We start from the raw sequence: 18903 nt of genomic DNA, 5'->3' as shown, positions 1-18903 counted from the left end.
ATAACGAGAAGAGAAATTGGATAGGGATGGCTGTACGATCATTATGACCCTCTTTACCTGGTGTGTGAATTGGGACAGATAGAAAACGGACGATGTGTATGAAGGGATGATGATCAAACTAGGGGACAACTCATTAATGGTCCATTGAAGAGGGAACAACCAATTAATGGTCAGTTGGAAAAAAAACTAAACGAAAAGTAATGGTAAGACATTCGCGTTCACCCGAGCCATTATATCCGAGGAGATTCAACTTCCCGTTGATAAACGGGTGTGATAAACAGACACAGATAAGAGAACGGTAGCCAGTTTATGAAGCGTGAGGGGAAAAGGTTAACACCATGATCAAAGCCAGGGGTTGATAGCGACACTGCACAGGGATGAAGATATGAAACAGGTTACGCGGTATATGCAGATGAGCCGTTGCCACAATGTACTCCACTCCCTCCCCCTCTCACACACACACACACACACACACACACACACACACACAGAACGTTTAGCGAGAAATCTAGACAGGAAATATCGAGGTTTTCAAGACGTGAATGAGTACATCCTCTCCTCCATTGTGTACACCGTGCGACGGGAACATCAAGAGGAGGACCTGAGTTATCGCAGAGGATCTGTGCCAGATAAAACAGAGAGAGAGAGAGAGAGAGAGAGAGAGAGAGAGAGAGAGAGAGAGAGAGAGAGAGAGAGGATAGGGTGGCCTAGAGACACACCTACCCACCTGTACAGGTCTGGTCGAGGAGGTGTATGCCAGACGCATTAACAACCCCCTCTCATGCTACACACACAGCCCTGGCCGCCCACCCCGCCACCCGCTTCCCTTGGTGATGACCGGTTTTATCAATTGCACACCTTCCCTCGACGTCTGGCCACCTTCACTCGACGTGTAGCCACCATTATCATGTCGAGAGGCGGGCCACCTGCACCTGAATGCGACACCGGGTCGTCTTTCTTCGCCTTTTGGCTGCCTTCAGTCGAAATCTGGCTGCCTTCAGTCGACATGTGGCTGCCTTCAGTCGACTTCGGGATACCTTCCGTCGAAGACGTCTGGCTGGCTGACCTTCAGTCGACGTCTGGCCACCTCTAGTCGACATCGGGCCACCTTCAGTCGACATCTAGCCACCTCTAGTCGACATCTGGCCACCTTCAGTCGACGTCTGGCCACCTGTAGTCGACATCTGGCCACCTTCAGTCGACGTCTGGCCACCTGTAGTCGACATCTGGCCACCTTCAGTCGACGTCTGGCCACCTCTAGTCGACATCTGGCCACCTTCAGTCGACATCTGGCCACCTTCAGTCGACGTCGTGCTTAAGAAGCCGCTTCAGGACTGGGAAAGGTGTCGAAGTTGGTGATCATTTCCCTACGTGTCCACCAGGTCCTGCGCGTCCTGCCGGCGACAACACGCTGGAGGAAGGCCTCGACTGACGCCCCTGAGGCAGGTCGGTACGACCCTTGAGTACGACGGTACGACTCGATCATGACGACGTAACGACCTATGGTGCGTGTGTGGCTTTTTGCCCTGATCCTGAAGGGCTTGCTCGTCGTACCGTCGCGCCCAAAGGGTCGCGCCGTCGTGCTTGAGGGTCGTACCGTCGTGCTCGAGGGTCGCACCGTTGTGCTCGAGGGTCGTACCGTCGTGCTCGAGGGTCATACCGTCGTGCTCGAGGGTCGCACCGTCGTGCTCGAGGGTCGCACCGTCGTGCACGAGGGTCGCACCGTCGTGCACGAGGGTGTCGCACCGTCGTGCACGAGGGTGTCGCACCGTCGTGCTCGAGGGTCGCACCGACGTGCTGAGGGGTCGTCGTGCACGAGGGTGTCGCACCGTCGTGCACGAGGGTGTCGCACCGTCGTGCACGAGGGTGTCGCACCGTCGTGCTCGAGGGTCGCACCGTCGTGCTTGAGGGTCGCACCATCGTGCTCCAGGGTCGTTCGTACCGTCGTGCACGAGGGTCGTTCGTACCGTCGTGCACGAGGGTATCGCACCGTCGTGCACGAGGGTATCGCACCGTCGTGCTCGAGGGTCGCACCGTCGTGCACGAGGGTCGTTCGTACCGTCGTGCACGAGGGTATCGCACCGTCGTGCTCGGGGGACCACCGCTGCTGCAACGTCGTCGACAGCTGAAAATCCGACATGATTCACGAGGACGAGATCCCTAATGGCTCCTCCTGCCCCTACACACACACACACACACACACACACACACACACACACATACCAGAGGATTACATAAATGCCACTGTCTTAACCCCCCACCACCACACCACACCACACCTCCCTCCCCTGCTGCTACTCCTGCTGGTGGTGACATGGTTACAACCTTCGGCCAGGTTGTCAGAGGGGCATGACGCATGTACGTTTACACACGTCCCTGTTCATATGTGTGTATGTGTGTGTGTGTGTGTGTGTGTGTGTAGGGGATTTGCCTCCCATCTGTATACACAAGGGAGAGGCAGTCTATCCCTCCAGAGACCTTAATTCGCTACCTTCTTCTTTCTTTTTTTCATTTTCTAATTGACTCTCCTCGTCCACCGCTTCTTCAGTTACCCTCCGTTCACTCCTCCAGGAGGACGGGTGATCCCAGCAGCTTTTTGAGTGTCTTGATGAGGCGAAAACACAACGGTGATGACCTGGTCTTTGCGACTGTATGGTCTTTGCGACTGTATGGTCTTTGCGACTGTATGGTCTTTGCGACTGTATGGTCTTTGCGACTGTATCGTAGTAAGATGGGAACGTCAGGGTCCTCCTGGGAGACTTGAGATGTGAAGGGTTCAAGTCAGAAGGCCAGGTAGGTCGTTATAACCCCAGGGTCGTCCCGTCGTGTTCAAGGATCGTACCGTTGTCCTTCAAATGGTCGTACAGTCGTGTTCGAGGGTCGTGCAGTCGTCTTCAGGGGTCGTGCCGTCGTGGTGAAGGGTATTACTGTCGTGCCGTCGCAGGTCAAGGGGTTAAGTTAGGAGACCCGCGGGTGTGTCATGTTGTGGAGGGGGAGGTGACGTGCGTCAGCGACAGGAGGCGCACATACGAAACGTTTTACGCCGTCGTAGACGCAACCGTCGCCAAACCCCCTGGATGACATAACACCTTCGTCAAACCCCCTGGATGACATACCACCGTCGCCAAACCCCCTGGATGACATAACACCGTCGCCAAACCCCCGTGGATGACATAACACCGTCGCCAAACCCCCTGGATGACATAGCACCGTCGCCAAACCTCCTGGATGACATAGCACCGTCGCCAAACCCCCTGGATGACATAGCACCGTCGCCAAACCCCCTGGATGACATAGCACCGTCGCCAAACCCCCTGGATGACATAGCACCGTCGCCAACCCCCCTGGATGACATAGCACCGTCGCCAACCCCCCTGGATGAAATAGCAACCTCACCAACCCCCCTGGATGACATAGCACCGTCGCCAAACCCCCTGGATGACATAGCCCCGTCGCCAAACCCCCTGGATGACATAACACCGTCGCCAAACCCCCCTGGATGGCATAGCACCGTCGCCAACCCCCCTGGATGACATAGCACCCTCACCAACCCCCCTGGATGACATAGCACCGTCGCCAACCCCCCTGGATGACATAGCACCCTCACCAACCCCCCTGGATGACATAGCACCGTCGCCAAACCCCCTGGATGACATAGCACCGTCGCCAACCCCCCTGGATGACATAACACCGTCGCCAAACCCCCCTGGATGACATAGCACCGTCGCCAACCCCCCTGGATGACATAGCACCGTCGCCAACCCCCCTGGATGACATAGCACCATCGCCAAACCCCCCTGGATGACATAGCACCGTCGCCAAACCCCCCTGGATGACATAGCACCCTCACCAACCCCCCTGGATGACATAACACCGTCGCCAAACCCCCCTGGATGACATAGCACCGTCGCCAAACCCCCTGGATGACATACCACCGTCGCCAAACCCCCCTGGATGACATAGCACCGTCGCCAAACCCCCTGGATGACATAGCACCGTCGCCAAACCCCCTGGATGACATAGCACCGTCGCCAAACCCCCCTGGATGACATAGCACCGTCGCCAAAACCCCCCTGGATGACATAGCACCGTCGCCAAACCCCCCTGGATGACATAGCGCCGTCGCCAAACCCCCCTGGATGACATAGCACCGTCGCCAAACCCCCTGGATGACATAACACCGTCGCCAAAACCCCCCTGGATGACATAGCACCGTCGCCAAACCCCCCTGGATGACATAGCACCGTCGCCAAAACCCCCCTGGATGACATAGCACCGTCGCCAAAACCCCCCTGGATGACGTAAACCACAGGAGAGGGTAATGATGCGTTGGAAGTGACATACGACCCATCATTCCACGAAACTGACGCCACGTTCTGAGAAGGGACGCGAACGTAACATTATGAGAAGTGTAACACAGCGTGGTGAGAAACATGTGTGGGGCATTTCTGTGAGTAATATGACGCTGCATTGTGAGAGAACACAAGGCAACAATACGCTAAAGAGATATGGGACACGCTCTTGTTATGGAAATGATTGTGTTCATCCTTATTATGCATGCTTTTGTTCGGCCTGGCTAGGGAGGGCATTGTTCACCCTGTCACCCTGGCCTGGAGATGTGATCACACTGACCGGGTTGGAGGGAGGAATGTGCTCGCCCTACGTAAGGGGAAGGGTTAAGGTCGGAGCTGTTAGGAAGGACGGGTGAAGCCAAAGAGTTCCAAAGCCAGAGACGTTAGACCCGCGAGTAGGAGGGTACGACCCAGGGCCAGAGACGTTAGACCCTGGAGTAGGAAGGTACGACCCATGGCCAGAGGCGGTAGACCCTGGAGTAGGGGGGTGCGACCCATGGCCAGAGGGTACGACCTATGGCCAGAGACGATAGACCCTGAAGTAGGAGGGTACGACCCATGGCCAGAGACGTTAGACCCTGAAGTAGGAGGGTATGACCCATGGCCAGAGACGTTAAACCCTGGTGTAGGAGGGTACGACCCATGGCCAGAGACGTTAGACCCTGAAGTAGGAGGGTACGACCCTCGGCTGTGATGGCCGGGTCGCACCGGAAGGCTGGCACAGAGTTTACAGCAAGTCTTGGGTGCTCACTCGATGTCCCCGGACGGGAAGCAGAAGCCGATGACCTGGGAGCGATGGTAGGTGCTGTCCAGGGCCGTGACGATGACGTCCCCGCGACCCGCCACCAGCTCCCCCACCAGGCCCGTCCACGCCCCGTCCTCGTAGTCCCCGAACTGGTCGTCGGGGGCGCTGCGACACTCGTACCTGACGAAGGGGTTAAGCACTTGACCACCACTTGACACTTGATTGATCAGTCAATCCCACTTAGTTTGATGGCCGTGACACATGATATGGCCTCGTGAGACGTTACTAAACATATTTGAGTATCTTAAAGTTATATATATATATATATATATATATATATATACATATATATGTTCTATGAAGGTGCGCGTTCATATGCACTTTATTCGTATATATATATATATATATATATATATATATATATATATATATATATATATATATATATATATATATATATATATATTGACGTGAGTCAAGATGGACGAAGGGGCCTCATATATTGAGTATATAGACACATAAGAATAACAGGCAAGGTCCCTCCTTCGTCCATAGCATCAACAGTACCGTGTGTTCTCTCTGCCTCCTTCGTCAGGAGTGGCTGGCGCTCGGTTCTGCTACTCACGTGAAGTTGAAGAAATCGCTCATCAGCTGGAAGGTCTCGCCCATGAAGCCACCGATGGTGACCCCCCCGCCCTTGAGGGGTCTGTTGTTGGTGAAGGGCTGCCACTGTGGACGGAGACACATACACACAACGCGTGAGTTGGGTAGTTGTGATATGGGTTGATTGAGCCACATATGACACTGTTACAGATAAATATATATATATATATATATATATATATATATATATATATATATATATATAGTAATAGTTGTCGTAGCAGTAGTAGTCTTAGTAGTATTGTAGTAATAGTAGTAGTAGTAGCAGTAGTAACTCATAGTAGCATTCGTAAGTGTCAATATCGTGATTAGCAGTGGATAAAGATAGATAGATAGATAGATAGATAGATAGATAGATAGATAGATAGAGAGAGAGAGAGAGAGAGAGAGAGAGAGAGAGAGAGAGAGAGAGAGAGAGGACGGGGTCAACAGTGACTCACACTTTCGGTGAGGCAGCGGATGTGGAGGCCTGTCAGGTCCAGGCGACGCGTCGCGATGTTTAAGTTCGGGAAATACGTGACCTCCTCCTCCTGCTTCTCCTCCTGCTCCTGCTGACCATGCCCTGATGAGGAGGCCCTTGGACAAGGTGGGCCCAGGTGGGCCAGCGCCTGGGGCGGGCGCCAGAGGCCGACTTTGGAGATGCGGTGGGGCAAGACGCGCGCCGCCTGGTACACCTCCCACAGCTGGACGCGGTGCCGGGTCCCTCCGTCAGGCCACAGTGCCAGCAGTACCTGTGGCACATACACACACACACACACAGTGCCTCCTGCTGAGCTGGTATGACGGCAGGGCACAGTGTGTGTGTGTGTGTGTGTCCCCCGCACTGTGTGGGGCTCTACGGGGGAGGGAGGTGTGCACTCGTGGGGCGGCCGGGGGAGGGAGTTCTACTTCGACACTCGTGGGGCGGCCGGGGGAGGGAGTTCTACACTCGTGGGGCGGCCGGGGAAGGGAGTTCTACTTCTACACTCGTTGGGCGGCCGAGGGAGGGAGTTCTACTTCTACACTCGTTGGGCGGCCGAGGGAGGGAGTTCTACTTCGACACTCGTGGGGCGGCTGGGGGAGGGAGTTCTACACTCGTGGGGCGGTCACCCCGCCATCTCATGGACATTACAATCACACAACCTTTCATGCTGTCCACACCCACAGTACCGTAACTCAGGTGTAGTGTGTGTGGTCAAGATGTAGTGTGTGGTCAAGATGTAGTGTGTGGTGAGGTGTAGTGTGTGTGGTGAGGTGTAGTGTGTGTGGTCAAGATGAAGTGTGTGGTGAGGTGTACTATGTGGTCAGGATGTGGTGTGTGGCGCGGTGGTGTAGTGTGTGGTGAGGTGTAGTGGAGTGTGGTGAGGTGTAGTGTGTGTGGTGAGGTGTAGTGTGTGTGGTGAGGTGTAGTGTGTGTGTGGTGAGGTGTAGTGTGTGTGGTGAGGTGTAGAGAGTGTAACCATCGCGTGGTAACCAGGACCATCAGCCACTCTGAGCTGACGGACACAAGAACACATTAACACGTCTGGCAACGACCAGTTCTCGTGTACTGAGGCACTGTGGTACATCCCATGGGTGATCACAACCATTACCCTACAACCATTACCCTACAACCATTACCCTACAACCATTACCCGCATGTGGGTGATTACAACCATTAGCCCACAACCATTACCCGCATGTAGGTGATTACAACCATTAGCCCACAACCATTACCCTATAACCATTAACCCTATAACCATTACCCTATAACCATTACCCTACAACCATTACCCTACAACCATTACCCGCATGTGGGTGATTACAACCATTAGCCCACAACCATTACCCGCATGTAGGTGATTACAACCATTAGCCCACAACCATTACCCTATAACCATTAACCCTACAACCATTAGCCCACAACCATTACCCGCATGTGTGTGATCACAACCATTAGCCCACAACCATTACCCGCATGTGTGTGATCACAACCATTAGCCCACAACCATTACCCGCATGTGTGTGATCACAACCATTAGCCCACAACCATTACCCGCATGTGTGTGATCACAACCATTAGCCCACAACCATTACCCGCATACGCCCGTACTGACCATGTTGTCCAGAGGGAAGTAATGTTGGTGTGTGAGGAGAGGTTTCATGGTGACCCCGATGACCAGCCATGGCACCGACCTGGCCTCCTCCCCGATCTTCCACTGTAACAGACAGGTGAGAAGGAACACAGTTAACTCACACCCTCACCACGCACTCGTGTAACTCATGCAATAACTACCTGGCCTCATATCTCACACCCTCACCACGCACTCGTGTAACTCATGCAATAACTACCTGGCCTCATAACTCATACAATAACTACATGACCTCATAGCTCATACAATAACTACCTGGCCTCATAACTCATACAATAACTACCTGGCCTCATAACTCATACAATAACTACCTGGCCTCATAACTCATACAATAACTACCTGGCCTCATAACTCATACAATAACTACCTGGCCTCATAACTCATACAATAACTACCTGGCCTCATAACTCATACAATAACTACCTGGCCTCATAACTCATACAATAACTACCTGGCCTCATAACTCATACAATAACTACATGACCTCATAACTCATACAATAACTACCTGGCCTCATAACTCATACAATAACTACCTGGCCTCATAACTCATGCAATAACTAAATGACCTCATAACTCATACAATAACTACCTGGCCTCATAACTCATGCAATAACTACATGACCTCATAACTCATACAACAACTACACTCCATAACACAACAACACTCTATGTATTACTGTATAATATAACTATATAACTCATATCTATGTATTAGAAATTGAATGAGAAGGGAAGGAAGTCTTCCGACCCTTACATTAGCTTTCTGCGACACGCAGGGAACATATAGCTGATATTCTCTCCTATCACAAAGGGGATCTGTTCCCCTTGCATACCATTATACATAACAACTAAGAGTGGTTGTTAGGAAAATAAGGCCATGTTTCGCTTATTCCTGGCGCTACATGAGAAAAAGCGAGCAAGTACAATATATATATATATATATATATATATATATATATATATATATATATATATATATATATATATATATATATATGTATATATATATATATATTCCTATGAGTCCACGGGGAAAATGAAACACGATAAGTTCCCAAGTGCACTTTCGTGTAATAATCACATCATCAGGGGAGATACATTCATGAAATATAAGTCCGTTGATATACAACCAAGAGACGTAGTTAGGACGCCATTTGGTAAACAAGTGACTGTTCGTGTGTGTGTGTGTGTGTGTGAGGAGGCCTCATACCCAGCCCCAGGGGGAGATGCGACCCAACACACTGACCTCCAGAACCCACCAGTTATTTATGAGTTGTGTAAATTGCTCGTTGGGAGAGCGTTAACGTGACTAATGACACGTGTGCTCGTGGGCACCTCGGTGAAACACAAGCCCGCCGGCGGGGCCGAGCTGAGGAGGGCTCTGGTTCAAGGGACGTATGCAAATCAACCACCTCCCCATTTTGGGTCTTTGTCTTATGGCGAGGCAAATTGGACACTGTATCCAGGTCGTCCTCATGGAAGGGGTCGACTGTGATGATAGGAATTTGATTGTATCACCGCCGTCACTTGCAACGCTGCTGTCATGGTTGTGGGGGTGTGTCTGTATCGGTGGTTATGGCTGTCCTTGTCGCGTGTGTCAGCCACCACAGCTGGTGTTGTGGGTGTCAGCCACCACAGCTGGTGTCTCGGGTGTCAGCCACCACAGCTGTTGTCTCGGGTGTCAGCCACCACAGATTGTGTCGCGGGTGTCAGCCACCACAGCTGGTGTTTTGGGTGTCAGCCACCACAGCTGGTGTTCCGGGTGTCAGCCACCACAGCTGGTGTTCCGGGTGTCAGCCACCACAGCTGGTGTTCTGGGTGTCAGCCACCACAGCTGGTGTTCTGGGTGTCAGCCACCACAGCTGGTGTTCCGGGTGTCAGCCACCACAGCTGGTGTTCCGGGTGTCAGCCACCACAGCTGCTGTCGCGGGTATCAGCCACCACAGCTGCTGTCACAGTTGTCATGTGTGTGTGTGTGTGTGTGTGTGTGTGTGTGTGTGTGTGTCATCCAGTCACGCAACACCTTCGCCAGGGGGGGACGACACCTTCGCCAGGGGGGGACGACACCTTCGCCAGGGGGGGACGACAATGGGTCATCGCAGTCCAGGTTTGGACCCCGTCACTCGTGTGTGTGTGTGTGTATATACTCACGTCCAGGATGCTGTGGAGCGCGAGCGCCGTGGCCACGGTGGTGATGAAGACCGGCTTCGTGAAGGAGGAGTGGTGGTCGTCGGGCGGCGCCTGGGACGAGGGCGGCTGGGCCGTGGCCCTGACCATCGTGGCGTAGGGCGTCGTCGCGCTGGGCACCGACAGCGTCCTCAGCTGGTCGGGGCGTCTAGCGACGTTGATGATGTTCGTCGTCCAAGTGTGGCCCAGCAGCAGGAGGCGACGCGCTGCCACCAGCAGCTCCGTGTCCTCTTCTGGCGGAGGGAGGAGGGAGGTTGATGGGTTTGAGGTTGGGTCTTGTGGGGGTTAGGTCAAAGAAAACCCCGGGAGGTTGATGGGTTTGAGGTTAGGTACAAGAAAACCCTGGGAGGTTGATGGGTTTGAGGTTAGGTCAAAGAAAACCCCGGGAGATTGATGGGTTTGAGGTTATGTCTTGTGGGGGTTTGGTCAAAGAAAACCCCGGGAGGTTGATGGGTTTGAGGTTAACCATGTCTTGTGGGGGTTAGGTCAAAGAAAACCCCGGGAGGTTGATGGGTTTGAGGTTATGTGTTGTGGGGGTGATGTAAACCTTCCCCCCCGCCCTCACCTCCCCAATGTGGGTTTCCTGATTAGGTAAGGGGGGAAGGGGTGAGGAGGTTTGTCTCAAGGGGTTAAGTGCCTCGCTCGAGGTTTGGATTGACCCTGGGGGTGGTCAACACACACACACACACACACACACACACACAGAACGAAAAAAAAAACCACTCCTTTTTGAAACTCAATGTTCTTTTGGTTTATTCCCACACCCTCCATCTTAAACAAACCTCATAAATTCATTTAACTCTCGTTCATCTACATGCCGAAGCATATGCAGATTTCGGACAGTCTCATCATCATCTCCTAAATTAGCCTCATAATTCCTGGGTCACTGACACTAATAAATTACATTTTAGTGCTGACTGAACAAACACTGATTTTTGTAAGAGGTATGTATGTGTGTGTGTGTGTGTGTGTGTGTGTGTGTGTGTGTGTGAGAGAGAGAGAGTTTTACACTCAAGTTATTACCCCCTTTCTCTGAACCTTGTGTGTGTATATGTGTACCATGTCTTTACTCTCATGTATGTTCACACACACACACACACACACACACACACACACACACACACACACACACACACACACACACACACACACACACATACACACACACATACACACACACACAGACACACACACAGACACACATACACACACACACACAGACACACACACACACACACACACACACACACACACACACACACATACACACACACACACACAGACACACAGACACACATACACACACACACACAGACACACACACACACACACACACACACACACACACACACACACACAGACACACACACACACACACACACACACACACACACACACACACACACACACACACACACACACACACATACACCAGCCTAAGTTTGGTATCCGGCTACCATCGACCAACCCCGAGGGGAGGATGAACAGTTGGGATTGCCTTTGGGGGCGATTGCCGCGACCAGAACTCGAACCCATGTGGGGCTCAACCCTGTGTGTGTGTGTGTGTGTGTGTGTGTGTGTGTGTAATAACTGAATGATCCTTTGTGGTTGTTTGTTCAGTTTGCCTTCGTGTGTTCATGGACGGTCAAGTCCATATACTGATGGCCATACATACATTCCCGCGTAATGACAGGTAGTTCCATGGTGTCATTATAACCACATACCAGCACCTCTCATCCACAACACCTGGACAACTCCCTCTGCAAACACTGTTGTGGACGCCTCCTGTGGACGTGTTCCGGCTGGGCTGTCGGCTGGGACGCCTCCTGTGGACGTGTTCCGGCTGGGCTCTCGGCTGGGACGCCTCCTGTGGACGTGTTCCGGCTGGGCTCTCGGCTGGGACGCCGCTCGTGGACGTGTTCCGGCTGGGCTGTCGACTGGGACGCCTCCTGTGGACGTGTTCCGGCTGGGCTGTCGACTGGGACGCCTCCTGTGGACGTGTTCCGGCTGGGCTGTCGACTGGGACGCCGCTCGTGGACGCGTTCCGGCTGGGCTGTCGACTGGGACGCCTCCTGTGGACGTGTTCCAGCTGGGCTGTCGACTGGGACGCCTCCTGTGGACGCGTTCCGGCTGGGCTGTCGACTGGGACGCCTCCTGTGGACGTGTTCCGGCTGGGCTGTCGACTGGGACGCCTCCTGTGGACGTGTTCCGGCTGGGCTGTCGACTGGGACGCCTCCTGTGGACGTGTTCCGGCTGGGCTGTCGACTGGGACGCCTCCTGTGGACGTGTTCCGGCTGGGCTGTCGACTGGGACGCCTCCTGTGGACGTGTTCCGGCTGGGCTGTCGACTGGGACGCCTCCTGTGGTCGTGTTCCGGCTGGGCTGTCGACTGGGACGCCTCCTGTGGACGTGTTCCGGCTGGGCTGTCGACTGGGACGCCTCCTGTGGACGTGTTCCGGCTGGGCTGTCGACTGGGACGCCTCCTGTGGACGTGTTCCGGCTGGGCTGTCGACTGGGACGCCTCCTGTGGACGTGTTCCGGCTGGGCTGTCGACTGGGACGCCTCCTGTGGACGCGTCCTGGCTGTGCTGTCGACTGGGACGCCGCTCGAGGACGCGTTCCGGCTGGGCTGTCGACTGGGACGCCGCTCGTGGACGTGTTCCGGCTGGGCTGTCGACTGGGACGCCTCCTGTGGACGTGTTCCGGCTGGGCTGTCGACTGGGACGCCGCTCGTGGACGTGTTCCGCCACTGAACCTGAGGCAGTCAGTTTTGGTGTCCAGCGTTGGTCACTTCCACAGTTGGATCAACCCCGCCCCGCCCCTTCCACGAATGGGTCAACCCTTCCCCCTCCCACGAATGGGTCAGGCCTCCCCCTCCCATGAATGGGTCAGGCCTCCCCCTCCCATGAATGGGTCAGGCCTCGCCTCCCATGAATGGGTCAGGCCTCCCCCTTCCACGAATGGGTCAACCCCGCCCCGCCCCTCTCACGAATGGGACAGGCCTCCTCCTACCACGAATGGGTCAACCCCTCCCCCTCCCACGAATGGGTCAGGCCTCCCCCTTCCACGAATGGGTCAACCCCGCCCCCCTCCCACGAATGGGTCAGGCCTCCCCCTTCCACGAATGGGTCAACCCCGCCCCCCTCCCACGAATGGGTCAGGCCTCCTCCCACACTAATGGGTCGCTCCCCCCTTTCCACGAATGGGTCAGGCCCCTCCAACTAATGAGTCGCCACCTCCTTCCCCTCTTTCCACGAATGGGTCGGCGCCCCCCACACGAATGGGTCGTCTCCCTCCGCATCGCCACTGTACAAGCAAGCCCCTAAATCATCCTTTTCTTTCTTTCTTTCCGTAATAAGCTGTTCTTCCTTGAAGCTGACGGCATAACCCCAGTTTGGAAGCGGTCACCAGGCTTAACTGTGGCAGGCGTCTACCCCAGCATTGACTACGGTGGAATGTCCTCGTCTCCTCCTCCTCCTCCTCCCTTTCTCCCCCCTCTTTTGGGCGTGATGGCTTCGCCTTCATGGCTTTCGAATGGTCTCTTTTCGAGTGGCTTCAGCCATCAGTTTCAGGGGAAAGCTCCTCACCTTCAGAGAGATGACTGAATCTCTTCTCATGGTGGACTGGCGGGAACCCCATGCCCCCCACAGCACATGCATGACCAAGGGGCCCATAACACAGGCGCCCCCCCTTGCACAGCTCATGTTCCGGAGACACGTTCTATACGCGTGTCAGGAAACCCACCCCCCTGACCTCGTTCGCAGAACGCCGTCTTAATCCCTCGGGGTCAGAGCCAGACCGAACCCCCCAAAGACGCAGTATTTATCCCAAATGGTGTCACCACTCTCTCTCTCTCTCTCTCTCTCTCTCTCTCTCTCTCTCTCTCTCTCTCTCACACACACACACACAGCGTCGGTGGATTAACGACTCGAGTACGACGGGACGACCCTTTTGGTATGATGCCTTCATGAACCCATGGGTCGTACCGGTCTTGCTCAAGGGTCGTAACTGTCTTCAAGGGTCGTGTACTCGTGTTGAAGGGTCGTATAGTCGTGCTCAAGGGTCGTATAGTCGTGCTCAAGGGTCGCATAGTCGTGTTCAAGGGTCGTATAGTCGTGCTCAAAGGTCGCATAGTCGTGCTCAAGGGTCGTATAGACGTGATCAAGGGGTTGAGTTGAGTGCCGTCCAGCGTTACAACCTAATCAATGTGACGGTGTAACACCCCCTTCTGTATAAAGTTGTCACACACACACACACACACACACACACACACACACACACACACACACACACACACACACACCTGTGTTGTATATCTATGTACACCTCGTATCTGTTACACACATTCATTGTATTTTATGTGGTTTACACCCCTGTATGTCTGCTGTATACCTATGTTATGTATCTGTTACATGTTGCATCCGTGTGTTATGTATCTGTGACATGTTACGTTATCAGTGGTGTATGACCGACCTGTAGTAGGGACCAGTGCTTGTGTAACGGCGAGGTAGTAACAGCCAGAGAGAGCGTTACCATCCCTGAAGCTCACTAGTGATCCAATAACTCATCCAGCCCGACTTCAAACGTGACCTGTTTTTCCCAATCTTATCTGTAATATTTTTTTTTCTTCCCTCTCTCTCTCTCTCTCTCTCTCTCTCTCTCTCTCTCTCTACTCTAAATATTACTTTTGCTTTCTCCTGCCACGAGCGAGCTGGCTGGCTGGCTGCTTGGTTGGTTGCTTACTTGCTTGCTTGCTTGCCTCTACCCTGACGTAGACCAAGTGAATCTCTTCTCGCGTCACATAGGTCGTTGTTTGGCTGGCTGTTAGCAGCTCACAGACGGGCCCTTGCTAAGCTCACAGACGGGCCTTTGGTAAGCTCACAGACGGGCCTTTGCTAAGCTCACAGACGGGCCTTTGCTAAGCTCACAGACGGGCCTTTGCTAAGCTCACAGACGGGCCCTTGGTAAGCTCACAGACGGGCCTATGCTAAGCTCACAGACGGGCCCTTGGTAAGCTCACAGACGGGCCTATGCTAAGCTCACAGACGGGCCTTTGCTAAGCTCACAGACGGGCCTATGCTAAGCTCACAGACGGGCCTTTGCTAAGCTCACAGACGGGCCTTTGCTAAGCTCACAGACGGGCCCTTGGTAAGCTCACAGACGGGCCTATGCTAAGCTCACAGACGGGCCTTTGCTAAGCTCACTGACGGGCCTTTGGTAAGCTCACAGACGGGCCCTTGGTAAGCTCACAGACGGGCCTATGCTAAGCTCACAGACGGGCCATTGCTAAGCTCACAGACGGGCCATTGCTAAGCTCACAGACGGGCCTATGCTAAGCTCACAGACGGGCCTTTGCTAAGCTCACAGAAGGGCCTATGCTAAGCTCACAGACGGGCCTTTGGTAAGCTTACAGACGGGCCTTTGGTAAGCTTACAGACGGGCCTTTGCTAAGCTCACAGACGGGCCTTTGCTAAGCTCACAGACGGGCCTTTGCTAAGCTCACAGACGGGCCTATGCTAAGCTCACAGACGGGCCTTTGGTAAGCTTACAGACGGGCCTTTGGTAAGCTCACAGACGGGCCTTTGCTAAGCTTACAGACGGGCCTTTGCTAATCACTTTTGTTTGGTTTGTTCGTTTGAGGTTCGTTTGTTGGTCTTTACTTCGCCGGTAACTAATGATGACTCCCCCTCCTCCGCTCGACCTGCCTTTGTGTAACGCCTGTGCCTTCCCTCACACTCCCCTCCCACGTCCCTCACACTTCCCTCTCACGTCCCTCACACTCCCCTCCCACGTCCTTCAGAAGGAATGGCGTAGGCCGCTTCCCTCGTCCTTTCACTGCTGTCTCTTCCTTCGTGTAAGACTGCCCCGATGGCTCCCGTCCGTCACTACGCAGGATGGATTTTGATTACGAAAAAGAGAGATGCCTGATGATTACTCTTTTTAACGATGGTGTGGACCAAGTTACGACCCCTTGTGTACGACACACTGCGTCCCCTTGAGTAAGACGCAGTGACCTTGCGACACCTTGACCATGACACACACACACACAACGACCTTTGAGTACGACTCGACGACCCTCTAGTACGCCACGACGACCTCACTTGAGCACGACGACCCTTGCATGCAATTTTACGGCCCCTTGAGCTCGACAGAGAACGATTCTTTGAGCACGACTCGACGACCCTCGAGCAGGACACAACGACCCTTGAGCACGACGGTACGACCCTCGAGCAGGACCCAACGACCCTTGAGCACGACGGAACGACACTGAGGAATGATGGGCTGGCCTTGCAAGGATCCGGGGTTGTTGCCCATGGTATGAGTAACCAAGTGGCAGAAAGGAGAAGCAGTGGTGGTGGTGGTGTCTGTGTCGGACGCCTGAAGTTCACTGCTCCTCTGGTGACTTCAGCCGGGCAGACGACAGTGAGGGTGGGGCTGGTCCGACCGTGAGGGGGCGCTGGGTGTGAGGTGTCAGTGAGGGAGTGTGGAGGCAGCCTGGATGTGAAGGGGTTGTGATGGTGTCAGGCGCTGGGTGTGAGGTGTGAGGGAGTGTGGAGGCAGCCTGGATGTGAAGGGGTTGTGATGGTGTCAGGCGCTGGGTGTGAGGTGTCAATGAGGGAGTGTTCGGGCAGCCTGGATGTGAGGGGGTTGTGATGGTGTCAGGCGCTGGGTGTGAGGTGTGAGGGAGTGTGGGGGCAGCCTGGATGTGAGGGGGTTGTGATGGTGTCAGGCGCTGGGTGTGAGGTGTGAGGGAGTGTGGAGGAGCCTGGATGTGAAGGGGGGGTCGTGACAGTGTCATACTCTGGGTGTGAGGGATCTAAGGTCGTTCATGGGACCGACAGTCTCATAAAATGCCTCATAACCAGTCTTACATACCCAACCCTACAGCTTCCGTCTCACAGTACTCTCATATTATCCCCCTCCTCCCCAACACACTCACACACCCCCCGTGGGTGGAACACATCACCAACACCATCATTTAAGCCCTGCAGCTATACAGTCTCCACTACACCGTCAGGAGACTCAAGCCACTGGGAGCCTCCTCCTTCTGCCTGATCTCAACTCCATCTACACCATACTCGTTCTTCCCAAACACTCCTCCCACTCTGCCTCCCTCACCCTGCCTGGTCTCCCTCCTTCCCTCCCTGCCTGCCCAACACACAACACGGGCCTAACAGATGAGCTGCTGAAGGCGGGATGCACGATCATCCAGGTTCCCCTCCCACACCACCTACCCAAGAGACGCGAAGTACGACAATCCTCCAAGCTCTCTCCTCCCCCCTGACCATCACCTCCACCTCGTCTGACGCTTCCGAAAGAAGCTAATGCACAATCCTCACCACCGTCACCTCCGGCCATCGGAGATCCCTCGTCCCAGGGTTGCAGCTCGGCACCAACAACAACATGGAGCACGTACAGACACCCTTTAAGAAGAGCCCCGCCACAGACGCTGTGAACATCATCAATATGTAATCAATAGACTGCCGTCCCAATGTATGTGTAAAGACTGTCTGTCTCACCCTTCCTCCTCCCTCGTGTTGAATAAGCCACTCTCTATTGTGTGCACCGCCGTACATATTTTTAGCCTTTGGCCATAGTTACTTCAATAACCCGTTAATTATTATTGCTGTCTTCATCATCTATTATTATCATCATTATTATTATTATTATTATTATTATTATTATTATTATTATTATTATCATTATTATTAGTAATAGTAGTAGTAATAGTAGTAGTAGTAGTAACTGTAGTAGTAGTAGTAGTAGTAGTAGTAGTAGTAGTAGTAGTAGTAGTAGTAGTACTAGTGACTGCCATGTCAACAGAGTCCCCTCTCTCTCTAGTGTATCACTGATGTTACAACAACACCTCTTCCCCCGCTCTTGTATGAGTGATGGTGCCGCCCCATCCATACGTTGGCCCCTGTCTCCCTTATTCCCCGCGGTAACCCACGTGGTGCACGTCATGACATGAGCCGCATCTCTTCAAGGCACAGGAGACCAGATCCTCCGTTGGATACAGATGATAATCTCCGGCCCAGCAATGTTCTTGTAGCTTCAGTCATCAATTGCTTGATCGTCTGACCTTCGATGTCTTGATCATTGGTATGCCTGAGGTCACTCAAGGCCTGGTAAGGAGTAGCAGCATCTACGTTATGGGGTAACTCTGAGGTTCTTGGACCAGCCAAGTTTCTGGCGTGGAGGTGATCCTCCGGACGCCAAAGTACAGCCTACCAGCGTTGGTGCGTGGCATACACCCGCTCCCTCAAGGCGTCTCCTCCCCGAACACAGCAACAGAGCTTGTCCCTTAATTCAGGAGAAGTGAGTTGTAGGGAGAGCCTTAAAGGGCCTTGGAGTCGCCCAGCTTGGAAGGCAAGAAGAGTAAGGCGTGACCTGATCACACACCCTTTTTTTATTCATACCAGATTGATAACGTGGACTGTGAGGGGATAGAACAACCAGAGGATGTAACATGAAATCAACCAAGATACTCGTTAAGAAATAACTTGTCAAGATGTACTTTTCCATAGCATAAGAGCGAACGTGGGGAGATTATATCTGAGTACACCAGCATGGCAGTGATCAGTCGAGGACGAGCCAGTGAACATTTCGAGGACGAGCCAGTGAACAGTCGAGAACGAGCCAGTGAACAGTCGAGGACGAGCCAGTGAACAGTCGAGGACGAGCGAGTTTGTTACAATTATTATCATTACTTGATCTTATCCTTACATATGCAACTACCCTGTATATCATATATATATATATATATATATGTATATACCCACTATATCGGACACACACACACGACTCGACATGTCACCCACCAACACTTTTTAAACCTCATTTT

General features: G+C 53.4%; 1 protein-coding gene across 2 annotated transcripts in view; it reads right to left on the bottom strand.

Annotated features, from left to right (window-relative positions):
- The window catches only part of LOC139754809 (glutamate receptor ionotropic, delta-2-like), a 39941-nt gene that overhangs the window by 5851 nt on the left and 15187 nt on the right, over positions 1-18903 (bottom strand). For both annotated transcript variants that reach the window (XM_071672657.1, XM_071672648.1), the window contains 5 exons: positions 10025-10293; positions 7836-7937; positions 6201-6491; positions 5723-5826; positions 5104-5277 (listed from right to left, as the gene is read on the bottom strand). In XM_071672657.1, coding sequence (XP_071528758.1) covers positions 5104-5277; positions 5723-5826; positions 6201-6491; positions 7836-7937; positions 10025-10293 — 940 coding nt within the window. The remainder of the gene's footprint in view (positions 1-5103; positions 5278-5722; positions 5827-6200; positions 6492-7835; positions 7938-10024; positions 10294-18903) is intronic.

This window comes from Panulirus ornatus, chromosome 2, assembly GCF_036320965.1.
Source record: "Panulirus ornatus isolate Po-2019 chromosome 2, ASM3632096v1, whole genome shotgun sequence".
In the NCBI taxonomy this organism is placed as follows: Eukaryota; Metazoa; Arthropoda; class Malacostraca; order Decapoda; family Palinuridae; genus Panulirus; species Panulirus ornatus.
The sequence above is the reverse complement of the archived record's forward strand: the minus strand, read 5'-3'. Positions and strand labels throughout refer to the sequence as shown.